The sequence below is a fragment of the Scyliorhinus torazame genome, chromosome 26 (assembly GCF_047496885.1).
Source record: "Scyliorhinus torazame isolate Kashiwa2021f chromosome 26, sScyTor2.1, whole genome shotgun sequence".
Classification (NCBI taxonomy): Eukaryota; Metazoa; Chordata; class Chondrichthyes; order Carcharhiniformes; family Scyliorhinidae; genus Scyliorhinus; species Scyliorhinus torazame.
Genome location: NC_092732.1, coordinates 41,665,959 through 41,684,720, shown reverse-complemented (window position 1 = coordinate 41,684,720; position 18,762 = coordinate 41,665,959). Strand labels below are relative to the sequence as shown.

The 18,762-nt window shown below is 59.1% G+C and overlaps 2 protein-coding genes across 2 annotated transcripts in view; both read left to right on the top strand.

The window, feature by feature from the left end:
- LOC140403003 (CREB-regulated transcription coactivator 2-like) overlaps positions 1 to 11,607 on the top strand; it is a 125,224-nt gene extending 113,617 nt beyond the window's left edge. Inside the window, 5 exon segments of the mRNA XM_072490658.1 lie at positions 395 to 481; positions 5,054 to 5,148; positions 5,150 to 5,262; positions 10,177 to 10,223; positions 10,225 to 11,607. Of these exon segments, the coding sequence (XP_072346759.1) occupies positions 395 to 481; positions 5,054 to 5,148; positions 5,150 to 5,262; positions 10,177 to 10,223; positions 10,225 to 10,374 (492 nt within the window). The 3' untranslated portion in view covers positions 10,375 to 11,607.
- Positions 11,122 to 18,762, top strand: part of jtb (jumping translocation breakpoint) — an 11,449-nt gene continuing 3,808 nt past the window's right edge. Inside the window, exon 1 of the mRNA XM_072490523.1 lies at positions 11,122 to 11,214. Coding sequence (XP_072346624.1) covers positions 11,122 to 11,214 — 93 coding nt within the window. The remainder of the gene's footprint in view (positions 11,215 to 18,762) is intronic.

The following is an 18,762-nucleotide window of genomic DNA, read 5'->3' as shown; positions in this document are numbered from 1 at the left end:
ACACCTGGAGGATGGTGCATAGATTTGGCCTCCGCGTCATCGGAGGTTGCATGGGAGGCGGAGGGGGTAGAGCCCAGATTCACTACACTGGTCCCTGGAATTAGAGGCTGCCCTATAATAAGAGGTTGAGAGAAACTGGGAGAGGGCATGGTCCAGAATTCACTGTCCCTCAACTTGCTTGGACTCTGGACGGAGCAGTTCCGGAAGACCCCAGACATGGGAAGGGGGCTATGAAGGGTGAGAGATACATAGAAAGAGGACAGAGCTGTGAACAGTGTGCGGAACACACCCTGGAGGTAGAGGCAGGATGCGTCCCGAGTATTGAGCTTTGTGTGCTATCTCTGGGCTCTGTGGGACCACAGGACTGACAGTCGGGTGATTTATTTCTCCACAGCAAACCTCCATACTCAAAAACCTGTTTGGAGATTCCTATTTTGAGCAGCATTTATCGGGTCAGCAGACAGGCGACCTGTCTCACCAGGTGAGTCCCAGCACATTCTCTATCCCTGTCTCACCAGGTGAGTCCCAGCACGTTCTCTATCCCTGTCTCACCGTGCCCGCAGCTGGATCAGCAATCACTCCCTCTGCCACCCTCTGTCTGCCAGCCTCCCACCTCTGGGGGTACCCTTACCTGTGTGTGTGTGGGTGACGGGTGAGGTACCCGTACGTGGGTGTGTGTGGGTGAGGGAGGTACCTGTACTTCGTTGTGTGTAGGTGCGGGTGTACCCTTACCAGGGTGTGTGTGGGTGCCCGTACCTGGGTGTGTGTGGGTGTGGGGGTACCAGTACCTGGCTGTGGGTGTGGGTGTGGGAGTACCTGTACCTGGGTGTGTGTGGGTGTGGGGGTACCCGTACCTGGGTGTGTGTGGTTGACGGGGGTACCCGTACCTGGGTGTGTGTGTGTGGGGGTACCCGTACCTGGGTGGGTGTCGGGGTACCTGTGCCTGGGTGTGTGGGGGTACCTGTACCTGGGGGTGTGGGGGTACCCGTACCTGGGTGTGTGGGTGTGGGGGTACCCGTACCTGGGTGTGTGGGTGTGGGGGTACCCGTACCTGGGTGTGTGTGGTTGACGGGGGTACCCGTACCTGGGTGTGTGTGTGTGGGGGTACCCGTACCTGGGTGGGTGTCGGGGTACCTGTGCCTGGGGGTGTGGGGGTACCTGTACCTGGGGGTGTGGGGGTACCCGTACCTGGGTGTGTGGGTGTGGGGGTACCCGTACCTGGGTGTGTGGGTGTGGGGGTACCCGTACCTGGGTGTGTGGGTGTGGGGGTACCCGTACCTGGGTGTGTGTGAGAGTGACGAGAGTACCTGTACCTGGGTGTGTGTGGGTGTGGGGGTACCTGTACCTGGGTGTGTGTGGGTGTGGGGGTACCTGTACCTGGGTGTGTGTGAGAGTGACGAGAGTACCTGTACCTGGGTGTGTGTGGGTGTGGGGGTACCTGTACCTGGGTGTGTGGGGGTACCTGTACCTGGGTGTGTGGGGGTACCTGTACCTGGGTGTGTGTGTGGGGGTACCTGTACCTGGGTGTATGTGGGTGTGGGGGTACCTGTACCTGGGTGTGTGTGGGTGCGGGGGTACCTGTACCTCGGTGTGTGTGGGTGTGGGGGTACCCGTACCTGGGTGTGTGTGGGTGTACCCGTACCTGGGTGTGTGTGGGTGTGGGGGTACCTGTACCTCGGTGTGTGTGGGTGTGGGGGTACCTGTACCTGGGAGTGTGTGAGTGTGGGGGTACCTGTACCTCGGTGTGTGTGGGTGCGGGGGTACCTGTACCTGGGAGTGTGTGAGAGTGACGAGAGTACCTGTACCTGGGTGTGTGTGGGTGTGGGGGTACCTGTACCTGGGTGTGTGGGTGTGGGGGTACCCGTACCTGGGTGTGTGTGGGTGACGGGGGTACCCGTACCTCGGTGTGTGTGGGTGTGGGGGTACCTGTACCTGGGAGTGTGTGGGTGTGGGGGTACCCGTACCTGGGTGTGTGTGGGTGTGGGTGTACCTGTACCTGGGTGTGTGTGGGGGTGATGGGGGAACCTGTACCTGGGTGTGTGTGGGTGTGGGGGTACCTGTACCTGGGTGTGTGTGGGTGTGGGGGTACTTGTACCTGGGTGTGTGTGGGTGTGGGGGTACCTGTACCTGGGTGTGGGTGGGTGTGGGGGTACCTGTACCTGGGTGTGTGTGGGGGTGATGGGGGAACCCGTACCTCGGTGTGTGTGCGTGTGGGGGTACCTGTACCTGGGAGTGTGTGGGTGTGGGGGTACCCGTACCTGGGTGTGTGTGGGTGTGGGTGTACCTGTACCTGGGTGTGTGTGGGGGTGATGGGGGAACCCGTACCTGGGTGTGTGTGGGTGTGGGGGTACCTGTACCTGGGTGTGTGTGGGTGTGGGGGTACCTGTACCTGGGTGTGTGTGGGTGTGGGGGTACCTGTACCTGGGTGTGTGTGGGTGTGGGGGTACCTGTACCTGGGTGTGTGTGGGGGTGATGGGGGAACCCGTACCTCGGTGTGTGTGGGTGTGGGGGTACCTGTACCTGGGTGTGTGTGGGTGTGGGGGTACCTGTACCTGGGTGTGTGTGAGAGTGACGAGAGTACCTGTACCTCGGTGTGTGTGGGTGTGGGGGTACCTGTACCTGGGTGTGTGTGGGTGTGGGGGTACCTGTACCTGGGTGTGGGTGGGTGTGGGGGTACCTGTACCTGGGTGTGTGTGGGGGTGATGGGGTACCTGTACCTCGGTGTGTGGGGGTACCTGTACCTCGGTGTGTGTGGGGGTGGGGGTACCTGTACCTCGGTGTGTGTGGGGGTGGGGGTACCTGTACCTGGGTGTGTGGGGGTGTGGGGGTACCTGTACCTGGGTGTGTGGGGGTGTGGGGGTACCCGTACCTGGGTGTGTGTGGGTGCTGTGCCTATACGGAAGAACACTCTTACCCTAACTAAACTGCCTTACTGAGTCAGATGAGACTGTTAATTGTATGGACCTTTTTCCTTCTCTCTCTCTTCAATTGTGTGTCTCGCTCTCTCTCTCTCTCCCTCCCTCTCTCCATCTCTCTCTATTTCTCTCTCCCTCTCTCTCTGTCTCTCTCTCACTGTCTCCCTCTCTCTCTCTGTCTCCCTCTCTCTCTCTGTCTCCCTCTCTCTCTCTGTCTCCCTCTCTCTCTCTGTCTCCCTCTCTCTCTCTCTGTCTCCCTCTCTTTCTCTCTGTCTCCCTCTCTCTCTCTGTCTCCCTCTCTCTCTCTGTCTCTCTCTCTCTGTGTCTCTGCCTCTCTCTCTGTCTCCCTCTCTCTCTCTGTCTCTCTCTCTCTCTCTCTCTGTCTGTCTCCCCCTCTCTCTCTCTGTCTCCCTCTCTCTCTGTCTCCCTCTCTCTCTCTGTCTCCCTCTCTCTCTCTGTCTCCCTCTCTCTCTCTGTCTCCCTCTCTCTCTCTGTCTCCCTCTCTCTCTCTGTCTCCCTCTCTCTCTGTCTCCCTCTCTCTCTCTGTCTCCCTCTCTCTCTCTGTCTCCCTCTCTCTCTCTGTCTCCCTCTCTCTCTCTGTCTCCCTCTCTCTCTGTCTCTCCCTCTCTCGCGCTCTCTCTGTATCTCTCTCACCCCCCTCTCGCCCTCTCTCTCCCTCTCTCTCTCTCTCTCTCTCTGTCTCTCTCTCTTTTTCCTCTCTCTCTCTCTCCCTCTCTCTCTGTGTGTCTCTCTGTGTGTGTCTCTCTCTCTCTCTCTTGTCTCTCTCTGTCTCTCTCTCTCTCTGTCTCTCTCTCTCTGTCTCTCTCTCTCTCTGTCTCTCTCTCTCTCTCTGTCTCTGTCTCTCTCTCTCTCTCTGTCTCTGTCTCTCTCTCTCTCTCTGTCTCTATCTCTGCCTCTATCTCTCTCTCTATCTCTCTCTCTGTCTCTCTCTCTGTCTCTCTCTCTGTCTCTCTCTCTGTCTCTCTCTCTGTCTCTCTCTCTCTCCCTCCCTCTCTCCCTCGCCTCTCTCCCTCTCTCCCTCCCTCCCTCGCTCCCTCCCTCGCTCCCTCCCTCCCTCGCTCCCTCCCTCGCTCCCCTCCCTCGCTCCCTCCCTCGCTCCCTCCCTCGCTCCCTCCCTCGCTCCCCTCCCTCCCTCGCTCCCTCCCTCGCTCCCTCCCTCGCTCGCTCCCTCCCTCCCTCGCTCGCTCCCTCCCTCGCTCCCTCCCTCGCTCCCTCCCTCGCTCCCTCCCTCCCTCGCTCCCTCCCTCGCTCCCTCCCTCCCTCGCCTCCCTCCCTCCCTCCCTCGCTCCCTCGCTCGCTCCCTCGCTCCCTCCCTCCCTCCCTCCCCTCCCTCCCTCCCTCCCTCCCTCCCCTCGCTCCCTCCCTCGCTCGCTCCCTCCCTCGCTCCCCTCCCTCCCTCCCTCGCTCGCTCGATCCCTCCTCGATCCCTCCCTCGCTCCCTCCCTCGCTCCCTCCCTCGCTCCCTCCCCTCGCTCCCTCCCTCGCTCCTCCCTCGCTCCCTCCCTCGCTCCCTCCCTCGCTCCTCCCTCGCTCCCTCCCTCGCTCCCTCCCTCGCTCCCTCCTCGCTCCCTCCCTCGCTCCCCTCCCTCCCTCGCTCCCTCCCTCCCCTCGCTCCCTCCCTCCCTCGCTCCCTCCCTCGCACCCGCCCCCTCCCTCGCACCCGCCCTCTCTCCCTCCCTCCCTCCCTCCCTCGCTCTCTCCCTCTCTCGCTCTCTCTCTCTCGCTGTCTCCCTCTGGGCTCTCTCCCTCTCCCTCTCGCTCTCTTCCCTCTCGCTCTCTCCCTCACCTTCTCTCCCTCACCCTCTCTCCCTCACCCTCTCTCCCTCTCTCTCCCTCTCCCTCTCCCTCTCCCTCTCTCTCTCTCCCTCTCTCTCTCTCTCTCGCTGTCTCCCTCTCCCTCTCGCTCTCTCCCTCTCGCTCTCTCCCTCACCTTCTCTCCCTCACCCTCTCTCCCTCACCCTCTCTCCCTCTCTCTCCCTCTCCCTCTCCCTCTCCCTCTCCCTCTCTCTCTCTCCCTCTCTCTCTCTCTCTCGCTGTCTCCCTCTCCCTCTCCCTCACCCTCTCTCCCTCTCCCTCTCTCCCTCTCCCCCTCCCTCTCCCCTCCCTCTCTCTCTCAGCTGGAGCAGTGTAACATGGAGACTCTGGTTGGTATGCTGCCGCTGAACAGCAACGTATTCTGTGGAGAGACGGGGACCGTCAGTTCTCGCAGGCTGGGTTGATGGCCCTGTGGACAGCAGCGAGAGTCTTCAGGATCCTCAGCTTCTAAATAAGCAGAACATGTACTATTGCAACCGAATGGGAATGATTCCCAACATCATCCTCACAGGTACTTCATTCACCTGCTTCCCTCCCAGCGAATCAGGGCCGTCTGTCAGTCCGCATCTGCAATACTGTGCGTGCTTTTGGTCTCTTTATTTACCGAAGGTGTAAATGTGTGAGAGGGGATTGCGAGGAGGTTTACCAGGTCGAGACCTGGAGTGAGTGGGTTCCCTGATGAGGCAAGTTCGGGCGGGCTCGGCCTGTTTCACACCGGATTGAAGGATAGAATATCTGAGCCATTTTGACCAGGCGGATGTGGAAAGGACGTTTCCTCTTGTGGGTGAGGGCGGCACGGTAGCACAGTGGTTAGCACTGTTACTTCACCGCACCAGGGTCCCGGGTTCGATTCCCGGCTTGGGTCACTGTCTGTGCGGAGTCTGCACGTCCCTCCCCGTGTCTGCGTGGGTTTCCTCCGGTGCTCCGGTTTTCCTCCACAAGTCCCGAAAGACGTGCTGTTAGGTGGATTGGACATTCTGAATTCTCCCCTCTGTGTACCCGAACAGGCGCCGGAATGTGGCGACTAGGGGATTTTCACAGTAACTTCATTGCAGTGTTAATGTAAGCCTACTTGTGACAATAATAAAGATTATTAAGATTGTTAATTAACTAAGGGAAGAGATGATGAACTCAAAGGGACGGGTGGTCTGAGGTGCATTTGTTTCAATGCGGCGAGTGTAGCAGGTAAGGCAGATGAACTTAGGGCTTGGATTAGTACTGGCAATATGATATTGGTATTACTGAGACTTGGTTGAGGGAAGGGCAAGACTAAATATTCCAGGGTATAGGTGCTTCAGGAGGATAGAGAGGGATGTAAAAGGGGTGAAGGAGTTGCATTACTGGTCAGAGATGATAACACAGCTGTGATTAAGGCGGGCACGATGCAGGATTCGAGCACTGAGGCAATATGGGTAGAGCTAAGAAATAGGAAGGGTGCAGTAACATTGTTGGGACTTTACTACAGGCCTCCCAAAAGCGAGCGTGAAGTAGAGGTACAAATATGTGGACAGATTATAGAAAATGTAGGAGCAATAGGGTGGTCGTGATGGGAGATTTTAACTTCCCCAACATTGAATGGGACTCATGTAGTGTTGGGAGGCGTAGATGGAACAGAATTTGTAAGGAGCATCCAGGAGCGTTTTTAGAGCAGTATGTAAATAGTCCAACTCGGGAAGGGGCCACACTGGACCTGGTATTGGGGAATGATCCTGGCCAGGTGGTTGAAGTTTCAGTCGGTGATTACTTTGGGAATAGCGATCACAATTCCGTAAGTTTTAGAATACTCATGGACAAAGACGAGAGTGGTCCTAAAGGAAGAGTGCTAAATTGGGAAAGGCCAAGTATAACAAATTCGGCAGGAGCTAGGGAATGTGGATTGGGAGCAGCTCTTTAAGGGGAAATCCACATTTGAAATGTGGTCTTTTCAGGAAATGTTGATCAGAGTGCAGGACAGACATGTCCCTGTGAAAATGAGGGATAGAAATGGCAGGTTTAGGGAACCATGGATGACGGATGAATTGTGAGGACTAGCTGAGATGAAAAAGGAAGTATACATAAGATCCAGACGACTTAAAACTGATGAAGCTTTGGAGGAATATCGGGAAAGTAGGACAAATCTCAAACGCGCAATAAAGAGGGCTAAAAGGGGTCATGAAATATCTTTGGCTAACAGGGTTAAGGAAAATCCCAAAGCCTTTTATTCGTATATAAGGAGCAAGAGGGTAACTAGAGAAAGGATTGGCCCACTCAAAGACAAAAGAGGGAATTTATGCGTGGAGTCAGAGGAAATGGGTGAGATTCTTTTTTTTTAAATATATTTTATTGAAAACTTTTTCCAAACAACAATTTTTCCCCTCTTACAAAGCAACGTAACAATAAAGAAATTTTAACAATACACAAATAACAAACCCCGTTATCTTTTGACATAAGCTAAACTAAACCCCCCCCCCCCCCTCCCCCTGGGTTGCTGCTGCTGGTCATCTGTCTTCCCTCTAACGTTCCCCTAGGTAGTCGAGAAATGGCTGCCACCGCCTGGTGAACCCTTGAGCGATCCTCTCAGGGCAAACTTTATCTGCTCCAATTTAATGAACCCCGCCATATCATTTACCCAGGCCTCCAGTCCGGGGGGTTCGCCTCCTTCCACATGAGTAGGATCCTGCGCCGGGCTACTAGGGACGCAAAGGCCACAATGTCGGCCTCTTTCGCCTCCTGCACTCCCGGCTCTTCCGCAACTCCAAATAGAGCTAACCCCCAGCCTGGTTTGACCCGGGCCTTCACCACCCGCGAAATCACTCCCGTCACTCCCTTCCAATACCCTTCCAGTGCCGGGCATGCCCAAAACATATGTGTGTGGTTTGCCGGGCTCCCGCCACACCTCCCACACTTGTCCTCCACTCCAAAGAACCTGCTCAATCTTGCTCCCCGTTATGTGTGCTCTATGTAGCACCTTAAATTGAATCAGGCTAAGCCTGGCGCATGAGGAAGAGGAATTTACCCTGCTTAGGGCATCAGCCCACATACCCTCCTCTATCTCCTCCCCTAGTTCTTCTTCCCACTTCCTTTTAGTTCGCCCACCAACTCCTCCCCCTCTTCCCTCATCTCTCTGTATATCTCTGACACCTTGCCCTCTCCGACCCACACCCCTGAAAGCACTCTGTCCTGAATCCCCTGTGTCGGGAGCAGCGGAAATTCCCTCAGAAATGGGTGAGATTCTTAATGAGTACTTGCATCGGTATTCACCAAGGAGAGGGACATGACGGATGTTGAGGCTAAGGGATGGATGTTTAAATACTCTAGGTCAAGCCGGCATAAGGAAGGGGGAAGTTTTGGGTATTCTAAAAGGCATTAAGGTGGACAAGTCCCCAGGTCCGGATGGGATCTATCCCAGGTTACTGAGGGAAGCGAGGGACGAAATAGCTGGGGCCTTAACAGGTATCTTTGCAGCATTCTTGAGCATGGGTGAGGTCCCAGAGGACTGGAGAATTGCGAATGTTGCCCCTTTGTTTAAGAAGGGTAGCAGGGATAATTCAGGGAATTACATACCTGTGAGCTTGACGTCAGTGATAGACAAACTGTTGGAGAAGATACTGAGGGATAGGATCTATTCACATTTGGAAGAAAATAGACTTATCAGTGAAAGACAGCATGTTTTGTGCAGGGAAGGTCACGTCTTACAACCTAATAGAATTCTTTGAGGAAGTGACAACGTTAATTGGTGAGGGAAGGGCTGTAGATGTCATAATCATGGACTTCAGTAAGGCGTTTGATAAAGTTTCCCATGGCAGGTTGATGGAAAAAGTGATGCCGTCTGGGTTCAGGGTGTACTAGCTAGATGGATAAAGAACTGGCTGGGCAACAAGAGACAGAGAGTAGTGGTGGAAGGGAGTGGCTCAAAATGGAGAAAGGTGACTAGTGGCGTTCCACAGGGACCCGTGCTCGGACCACTGTTGTTTGTGATATACAGAAATGATCTGGACGAAGGTGTAGGTGGTCTGATTAGCAAGTTTGCAGATGATACTAAGATTGGTGGAGTTGCAGATAGCGAGGAGGACTTTCAGAGAATACAAGCAAAATATAGATAGATTGGAGAGTTGGGCAGAGAAATGGCAGATGGAGTTCATCCAGGCAAATGCGAGGTGATGCATTTTGGAAGATCTAATTCAAGAGCGGACTATACGGTCAATGGAAGAGTCCTGGGGAAAATTGATGGACAGAGAGATCTGGGAGTCAGATCCATTGTACCCTGAAGGTGGCAACGCAGGTCGATAGAGTGGTCAAGAAGGCATACAGCATGCTTGCCTTCATCGGACGGGGTATTGAGTACAAGAGTCGGCAGGTCATGTTACAGTTGTATAGGACTTTGGTTAGGCCACATTTGGAATACTGCGTGCAGTTCTGGTCGCCACATTACCAGAAGGATGTGGATGCTTTGGAGAAGGTGCAGAGGAGGTTCACCAGGATGTTGCCTGGTATGGAGGGTGCTGGCTATGAAGAAAGGTGAGTAGATTAGGATTGTTTTCGTTGGAAGACGGAGGTTGAGGGGGGACCTGATTGAGGTCTACAAAATTATGAGAGGTATGGACAGGGTGGATAGCAACAAGCTTTTTCCAAGAGTGGGGGTGTCAATTACAAGGAGTCACGATTTCAAGGTGAGAGGGGGAAAGTTTAAGGGAGATGTGCGTGAAAGTTTTTTACGCAGAGGGTGGTGGGTGCCTGGAACGCTTTGCCAGCGGAGGTGGTAGAGGCGGGCACGACAGCATCATTTAAGATGCATCTAGACAGATATATGAACGGGCGGGGAACAGAGGGAAGTAGATCCTTGGAAAATAGGCGACAGGTTTAGATAAAGGATCTGATCGGCGCAGGCTGGGAGGGCCGAAGGGCCTGTTCTGCGCTGTAATTTTCTTTGTTTTAAGGGGGCACGGTTTTAAAAGGGACAGAGATTCGGGGAATTTCTTTCCTCAGAAGTTTGTGCAAGTGCCTCAGAAGGCAGCGGATACTGTGCTCGTGGTGCGCGGGTGCGCTTGCGTGTGCGTTTGTGCGTGTGCTCGCGCATGAATGTGTGCTCGCTCGTGTTTGTGTGTTTGCATGTGTGTGTTCACACGTGTTCGGGCACACGTGTGTGTGGGCGCGTGTGTGTGTTCGGGCATGCATGTGTTTGCGTGTGTGTTCGGGCGTGTGTGTGTTTGTGCATGCGTTCGTGGTAACGTGTGTTCACGTGTGCAAGTGTTCGCATGTGTGTGTGTCGGAGTTTGGCTCCGTGGCCGAGATAATGGTCTGCTCAGGGATTCTCTCTCTCCGGTGGCCATGTCCGCTTTCTCCTTTGTTATTTGCCTGCTTGGGAAGCGTCATTCCCTTGCCTGTGGCTCACACTCATTTCTCCCCTGTCTCTTTTGTCCCCACCACACCCCCGCCCCCACCCCAGGCGACTCTCCTCCTGGCTTTTCGAAGGAAATCACCAGCGCTCTGTCCCGGCGTTCCGGGCTTCGAAGTGGATTCTCAGTACCCATTGGACGATGAGCTGAAGATCGAGCCGCTGACTCTGGACGGACTGAGCATGCTCAGCGACCCCAACCTGACCCTCTTGTCCGACCCCGCGGTGGAAGATTCATTCCGGCTCTAATGACATTGCGAGCGAGCGAGAGAGAGAGATGGAGAGAGGGGAGAGGGGAGGAAACCACCCTCCCCTCCCTCTCTCCCGCCCTCCTCCCCGCACTGAGCAATCAGTGAGCAGGCGGGCGAAGGGACAGTGAGGTGAAGTGGACTGAAGTAACGCAGCACGAGGGTCACGGCGCCCGGCGCTTGAAGGTTGCTCCGCCGCCGCGGCGGGCACATCGCGCCCCGTCTCTCGCTGTGCGGTGAGCTGGCCAAATCCCCCCCCCACCCCAGGGTGCCTGCGTCTGGTCTCTGTTACTGAAGTGGGGGGGGTGGGGAGAAGAGACACACACACACCACACACACACACACACACAAGAACTGTAAATACTGTGTATTACTGAGCTTTGTGGTCTGTAGATTTGAACTGGCCGCCTAACCCGAAACAGAAGAGTGTTTTAGTTTCCCTTTTAGACAAAAAAAGATATTTGTGAATAATTACCTATTTTACGAGGGGGGGGGAAAAAAAAAAGAAGAAATATATCGAATGTTTTAAACAAAATGAAGGGCTTGTGGGGTGGGTTCTGTGGGAGAGGGTGGGACGGGTAAGAGCAGTTACTGCGGGGAGCCACAGTTCTGTGATCATCAGCCTTGTCTGGAGACAGAGGGAGAGAGAGAGAGGAATATGAGAGAGGGGGACCGGGCGTTGAGTTCCCCCCCCCCCCGGTCCCGTCCGTCCCCCGGCTCTGGGCGCTCCGCTTAACGTGTAACCTCTATGGCAGCCCTAACGGAGACATGCATTTCCTTCTGGGATCTTCCCATTCCTCGCCACTGGTCACAGGCAAACGCGGCGCCGGGATTTGGAACGGTTGGTTGGCTGCGGGACTGAGATCTCGCCCTGCAGCTTCCCCACGCCCTGTGTGAAGTGCCTGTCTGCTGGGGGCAGCACATCAGCGCACCAACTCCACATCTTCAGCAGCAAACCCCAAATGTATCACCGTGAGAAACTCTCTCCATCTTATTGTGCACCGTGCTTGTCAAGAACTGTTTAGCACTGCACAATGCTGGCGTACAGTACTGGTGGGGACGGGTCTGTCTCTGTATAACACTGGGGTACAGTACTGGTGGGGACGGGTCTGTCACTGTATAACACTGGGGTACAGTACTGGTGGGGACGGGTCTGTCTCTGTATAACACTGGGGTACAGAACTGGTGGGGACGGGTCTGTCTCTGTATAACACTGGGGTACAGTACTGGTGGGGACGGGTCCTGTCACTGTATAACACTGGGGTACAGTACTGATGGGACGGGTCTGTCACTGTATAACACTGGGGTACAGTACTGGTGGGGACGGGTCTGTCACTGTATAACACTGGGGTACAGTACTGGTGGGGGACGGGTCTGTCTCTGTATAACACTGGGGTACAGTACTGGTGGGACGGGTCTGTCACTGTATAACACTGGGTACAGTACTGGTGGGGACGGGTCTGTCACTGTATAACACTGGGGTACAGTACAGGTGGGGACGGGTCTGTCACTGTATAAACACTGGGGTACAGTACTGGTGGGGACGGGTCTGTCACTGTATAACACTGGGGTACAGTACTGGTGGGACGGGTCTGTCACTGTATAACACAGGGATACAGTACTGGTGGGGATGGGCCTGTCACTGTATAACATTGGGGTACAGTACTGGTGGGGACGGGTCTGTCACTGTATAACACTGGGGTACAGTACTAGTGGGGTGGGTCTCGCTTGCTGTCCCCCTCACGTCCTTGCCAGCCTCCTCTCTCCTTGCACATTCTTCCCCTCTTTTTCCCGTACCTTTCCAGATGGGACCGTGTTCCAGAGGCTGCAATGTCCTGAGATTGCAGGGGATAGGCTTGTTCATGTACATACTGTAGATAGTGTAATATAGGAAGGAAAGCAGATGAACATATTCTATTAGCGATGCAATATGTCTGTGCTGCTGTGATATCAGGAGGGAGATGGAGCTGCTTATTTACTGTGAACAATGCTTCAGCACTTTCAAAATGCCTCCCTGTCTTATCCTGCTGCATTCCATCAATAGACAGCTGCCTCTCTCTCACTCTGAACCCTCCGTCTCTCTGTCCCCTCTCTCTGTTCCCTCTCCCTCTCTCTGTCCCCTCTCCCTCTCTCTCTGTCCCCTCTCCCTCTGTCCCCTCTCCCTCTCTCTGTCCCCTCTCCCTCCCTCTGTCCACTCTCCCTCCCTCTGTCCCCTCTCCCTCCCTCTGTCCCTCTCCCTCTCTCTGTCCCTCTCCCTCTCTCTGTCCCCTCTCCCTCTCTCTGTCCCCTCTCCCTCTCTCTGTCCCCTCTCTGTCCCCTCTCCCTCCCTCTGTCCCCCCTCCCCCTCTCTGTCCCCTCTCCCACTCTCTGTCCCCCTCCCCTCTCTCTGTCCCTCTCCCTCCCTCTGTCCCCTCTCCCTCTCTCTGTCCCCTCTCCCTCTCTCTGTCCCCCCTCCCTCCCCTCTGTCCCCTCTCCCTCTCTCTGTCCCCTCTCCCTCTCTCTGTCCCCCTCCCTCCCTCTGTCCCCCTCCCTCCCTCTGTCCCCCCTCCCTCCCTCTGTCCCCCCTCCCTCCCTCTGTCCCCCCTCCCTCCCTCTGTCCCCTCTCCCTCCCTCTGTCCCCTCTCCCTCCCTCTGTCCCCTCTCCCTCCCTCTGTCCCCTCTCCCTCCCTCTGTCCCCTCTCCCTCCCTCTGTCCCCTCTCCCTCCCTCTGTCCCCTCTCCCTCTCTCTGTCCCCTCTCCCTCTCTCTGTCCCCTCTCCCTCTCTCTGTCCCCTCTCCCTCTCTCTGTCCCCTCTCCCTCTCTCTGTCCCCTCTCCCTCTCTCTGTCCCCTCTCCCTCTCTCTGTCCCCTCTCCCTCTCTCTGTCCCTCTCCCTCTCTCTGTCCCCTCTCCCTCTCTCTGTCCCCTCTCCTCTCTCTGTCCCCTCTCCCTCTCTCTGTCCCCTCTCCCTCTCTCTGTCCCCTCTCCCTCTCTCTGCCCCTCGCTCTCTCTCTCTCTCTGTCCCCTCGCCCTCTCTCTGTCCCCTCGCCCTCTCTCTGTCCCCTCGCCCTCTCTCTGTCCCCTCGCCCTCTCTCTGTCCCCTCGCCCTCTCTCTGTCCCCTCGCCCTCTCTCTGTCCCCTCGCCCTCTCTCTGTCCCCTCGCCCTCTCTCTGTCCCCTCGCCCTCTCTCTGTCCCCTCGCCCTCTCTCTGTCCCCTCGCCCTCTCTCTGTCCCCTCGCCCTCTCTCTGTCCCCTCTCCCTCTCTCTGTCCCCTCTCCCTCTCTCTGTCCCCTCTCCCTCTCTGTCCCCTCGCCCTCTCTCTGTCCCCTCGCCCTCTCTCTGTCCCTCGCCTCTCTCTGTCCCCTCGCCCTCTCTCTGTCCCCTCGCCCTCTCTCTGTCCCCTCGCCCTCCTCTCTGTCCCCTCGCCCTCTCTCTGTCCCCTCGCCCTCTCTCTGTCCCCTCGCCCTCTCTCTGTCCCCCTCGCCCTCTCTCTGTCCCCTCGCCCTCTCTCTGTCCCCTCGCCCTCTCTCTGTCCCCTCGCCCTCTCTCTGTCCCCTCGCCCTCTCTCTGTCCCCTCGCCCTCTCTCTGTCCCCTCGCCCTCTCTCTGTCCCTTCGCCCTCTCTCTGTCCCTTCGCCCTCTCTCTGTCCCCTCGCCCTCTCTCTGTCCCCTCGCCCTCTCTCTGTCCCCTCGCCCTCTCTCTGTCCCCTCGCCCTCTCTCTGTCCCCTCGCCCTCTCTCTGTCCCCTCGCCCTCTCTCTGTCCCCTCTCCCTCCCTCTGGCCCCTCGCCCTCTCTCTGTCCCCCTCGCCCTCTCTCTGTCCCCTCGCCCTCTCTCTGTCCCCTCGCCCTCTCTCTGTCCCCTCGCCCCTCTCTCTGTCCCCCTCGCCCTCTCTCTGTCCCCTCGCCCTCTCTCTGTCCCCTCGCCCTCTCTCTGTCCCCTCGCCCTCTCTCTGTCCCTCGCCCTCTCTCTGTCCCCTCGCCCTCTCTCTGTCCCCTCGCCCTCTCTCTGTCCCCTCGCCCTCTCTCTGTCCCCTCGCCTCTCTCTGTCCCCTCGCCCTCTCTCTGTCCCTCTCCCTCTCTCTGTCCCCTCGCCCTCTCTCTGTCCCCTCGCCCTCTCTCTGTCCCCTCGCCCTCTCTCTGTCCCCTCGCCCTCTCTCTGTCCCCTCGCCCTCTCTCTGTCCCCTCGCCCTCTCTCTGTCCCCTCCCACTCCCTCTGTCCCCTCCCACTCCCTCTGTCACCTCCCACTCCCTCTGTCCCCCTCCCCCTCCCTCTGTCCCCTCGCCCTCCCTCTGTCCCCTCGCCCTCTCTCTGTCCCTTCGCCCCTCTCTCTGTCCCTTCGCCCTCTCTCTGTCCCCTCGCCCTCTCTCTGTCCCCCTCGCCCTCTCTCTGTCCCCCTCGCCCTCTCTCTGTCCCCTCGCCCCTCTCTCTGTCCCCTCGCCCTCTCTCTGTCCCCTCTCCCTCCCTCTGTCCCCCTCGCCCTCTCTCTGTCCCCTCGCCCTCTCTCTGTCCCCCTCGCCCTCTCTCTGTCCCCTCGCCCTCTCTCTGTCCCTCGCCCTCTCTCTGTCCCCTCGCCCTCTCTCTGTCCCCCTCGCCCTCTCTCTGTCCCCCTCGCCCTCTCTCTGTCCCCTCGCCCTCTCTCTGTCCCTCGCCCTCTCTCTGTCCCCTCGCCCTCTCCTCTGTCCCCTCGCCCTCTCTCTGTCCCCTCGCCCTCTCTCTGTCCCCTCGCCCTCTCTCTGTCCCCTCGCCCTCTCTCTGTCCCCCTCGCCCTCTCTCTGTCCCCTCTCCCTCTCTCTGTCCCCTCGCCCTCTCTCTGTCCCCTCGCCCTCTCTCTGTCCCCTCGCCCTCTCTCTGTCCCCTCGCCTCTCCCTCCTCTGTCCCCTCGCCCTCTCTCTGTCCCTCGCCCTCTCTCTGTCCCCTCGCCCTCTCTCTGTCCCCTCCCACTCCCTCTGTCCCCTCCCACCTCCCCTCTGTCCCCTCCACTCCCTCTGTCCCCTCCCCCTCCCTCTGTCCCCTCCCCCTCTCTCTGTCCCCTCTCCCTCTCTCTGTCCCCTCTCCCTCTCTCTGTCCCCTCTCCCTCTCTCTGTCCCCTCTCCCTCTCTCTGTCCCTCTCCCTCTCTCTGTCCCCTCTCCCTCCCTCTGTCCCTCTCCCTCCCTCTGTCCCCTCTCCCTCCCTCTGTCCCCTCTCCCTCCCTCTGTCCCCTCTCCCTCCCTCTGTCCCCTCTCCCTCCCTCTGTCCCCTCTCCCTCCCTCTGTCCCTCTCCCTCCCTCTGTCCCCTCTCCTCCCCTCTGTCCCCTCTCCCTCCCTCTGTCCCCTCTCCTCCCTCTGTCCCCTCTCCCCTCTCTGTCCCTCTCTCTGTCCCCTCTCCCTCTCTCTGTCCCCTCTCCCTCTCTCTGTCCCCTCTCCCTCTCTCTGTCCCCTCTCCCTCTCTCTGTCCCTCTCCCTCTCTCTGTCCCCTCTCCCTCTCTCTGTCCCCTCCCCCTCTCTCTGTCCCCTCTCCCCCTCTCTCTGTCCCCTCCCCCTCTCCCTCTCTCTGTCCCCTCTCCCTCTCTCTGTCCCCTTCCCTCTCTCTGTCCCCTCTCCCTCTCTCTGTCCCCCTGTCCCTCTCTCTGTCCCCTCTCCCTCTCTCTGCCCCTCTCCCCCTCTCTCTCTCTGTCCCCTCACCCTCTCTCTGCCCCTCCCCCTCTCTCTGTCCCCTCCCCCTCTCTCTGTCCCCTCTCCCTCTCTCTGTCCCCTCTCCCCCTCTCTCTGTCCCCTCGCCCTCTCTCTGTCCCCTCTCCCTCTCTCTGTCCCTCTCCCTCTCTCTGTCCCCTCTCCCTCTCTCTGTCCCCTCTCCCTCTCTCTGTCCCTCTCCCTCTCTCTGTCCCCTCTCCCTCTCTCTGTCCCCCTCTCCCTCTCTCTGTCCCCTCTCCCTCTCTCTGTCCCTCTCCCTCTCTCTGTCCCTCTCCCTCTCTCTGTCCCTCCCCCTCTCCCTCTCTCTGTCCCCTCTCCCTCTCTCTGTCCCCCTCTCCCCTCTCTCTGTCCCCTCTCCCTCTCTCTGTCCCCTCTCCCCTCTCTCTGCCCCTCTCCCTCTCTCTCTCTCTGTCCCCTCGCCCTCTCTCTGTCCCCTCGCCCTCTCTCTGTCCCCACGCCCTCTCTCTGTCCCCTCTCCCTCTCTCTGTCCCCTCTCCCCTCTCTGTCCCCTCGCCCTCTCTCTGTCCCTCGCCCTCTCTCTGTCCCTCGCCCTCTCTCTGTCCCCTCGCCCTCTCTCTGTCCCCTCGCCCTCTCTCTGTCCCCTCTCCCTCTCTGTCCCCCTCGCCCCTCTCTCTGTCCCCTCGCCCTCTCTCTGTCCCTCGCCCTCTCTCTGTCCCCTCGCCCTCTCTCTGTCCCCTCGCCCTCTCTCTGTCCCCTCGCCCTCTCTCTGTCCCCTCGCCCTCTCTCTGTCCCCTCGCCCTCTCTCTGTCCCCTCGGCCTCTCTCTGTCCCCTCGCCCTCTCTCTGTCCCCTCGCCCTCTCTCTGTCCCCTCGCCCTCTCTCTGTCCCCTCCCCCTCTCTCTGTCCCCTCGCCCTCTCTCTGTCCCCTCGCCCTCTCTCTGTCCCCTCGCCCTCTCTCTCGTCCCCTCGCCCTCTCTCTGTCCCCTCGCCCTCTCTCTGTCCCCTCGCCCTCTCTCTGTCCCCTCGCCCTCTCTCTGTCCCCTCGCCCTCTCTCTGTCCCCTCGCCCTCTCTCTGTCCCCTCGCCCTCTCTCTGTCCCCTCGCCCTCTCTCTGTCCCTTCGCCCTCTCTCTGTCCCCTCGCCCTCTCTCTGTCCCCTCGCCCTCTCTCTGTCCCTCGCCCTCTCTCTGTCCCCTCGCCCCTCTCTCTGTCCCCTCGCCCTCCTCTCTGTCCCCTCGCCCTCTCTCTGTCCCCTCGCCCTCTCTCTCGCTCTCTGTCCCCTCGCCCTCTCTCTGTCCCCTCGCCCTCTCTCTGTCCCCTCGCCCTCTCTCTGTCCCCTCGCCCTCTCTCTGTCCCCTCGCCCTCTCTCTGTCCCCTCGCCCTCTCTCTGTCCCCTCGCCCTCCTCTCTGTCCCCTCGCCCTCTCTCTGTCCCCTCGCCCTCTCTCTGTCCCCTCGCCTCTCTCTGTCCCCTCGCCCTCTCTCTGTCCCCTCGCCCTCTCTCTGTCCCCTCGCCCTCTCTCTGTCCCCTCGCCCTCTCTCTGTCCCCTCGCCTCTCTCTGTCCCCTCGCCCTCTCTCTGTCCCCTCGCCCTCTCCTCTGTCCCCTCTCCACTCCCTCTGTCCCCTCCCCTCCCTCTGTCCCCTCCCCTCCCTCTGTCCCCTCCCCCTCCCTCTGTCCCCTCTCCCCTCTCCCTCTGTCCCCTCCCCCTCCCTCTGTCCCCTCTCCCTCTCTCTGTCCCCTCTCCCTCTCTCTGTCCCCCTCTCCCTCTCTCTGTCCCCTCTCCCTCTCTCTGTCCCCTCTCCCTCCCTCTGTCCCCCTCTCCCTCCCTCTGTCCCCTCTCCCTCCCTCTGTCCCCTCTCCCTCCTCTGTCCCCTCTCCCTCCCTCTGTCCCCCTCTCCTCCCTCTGTCCCCTCTCCCTCCCCTCTGTCCCCTCTCCCTCCCTCTGTCCCCTCTCCCTCTCTGTCCCCCTCTCTCTGTCTCCCTCTCCCTCTCTCTGTCCCTCTCCCTCTCTCTGTCCCCTCTCCCTCTCTCTGTCCCCTCTCCCTCTCTCTGTCCCCTCTCCCTCTCTCTGTCCCCTCCCCCTCTCTCTGTCCCTCCCCCTCTCTCTGTTCCTCCTCCTCTCTCTGTCCCCTCCCCCCTCTCCCTCTCTCTGTCCCCTCTCCCTCTCTCTGTCCCCTCTCCCTCTCTCTGTCCCCTCTCCCTCTCTCTGTCCCCTCTCCCTCTCTCTGTCCCCTCTCCCTCTATCTGTCCCCTGTCCCTCTCTCTGTCCCCTCTCCCTCTCTCTGCCCCTCTCCCCCTCTCTCTCTCTGTCCCCTCACCCTCTCTCTGTCCCCTCGCCCCTCTCTCTGTCCCCTCGCCCTCTCTCTGTCCCTCCCCTCTCTCTGTCCCCTCTCCCTCTCTCTGTCCCCTCTCCCCCTCTCTGTCCCCTCGCCCTCTCTCTGTCCCCTCCCTCTCTGTCCCCTCCCCCTCTCTCTGTCCCCTCGCCCTCTCTCTCTCCCCTCTCTGTCCTCGCCTCTCTCTGTCCCTCGCCCTCTCTCTGTCCCCTCGCCCTCTCTCTGTCCCCTCGCCCTCTCTCTGTCCCCGCGCCCTCTCTCTGTCCCCTCGCCCCTCTCTCTGTCCCCTCGCCCTCTCCTCGTCCCCTCGCCTCTCTCTGTCCCATCGCCCTCTCTCTGTCCCCTCGCCCTCTCTCTGTCCCCTCGCCCTCTCTCTGTCCCCTCGCCCTCTCTCTGTCCCCTCGCCCTCTCTCTGTCCCCTCGCCCTCTCTCTGTCCCCTCGCCCTCTC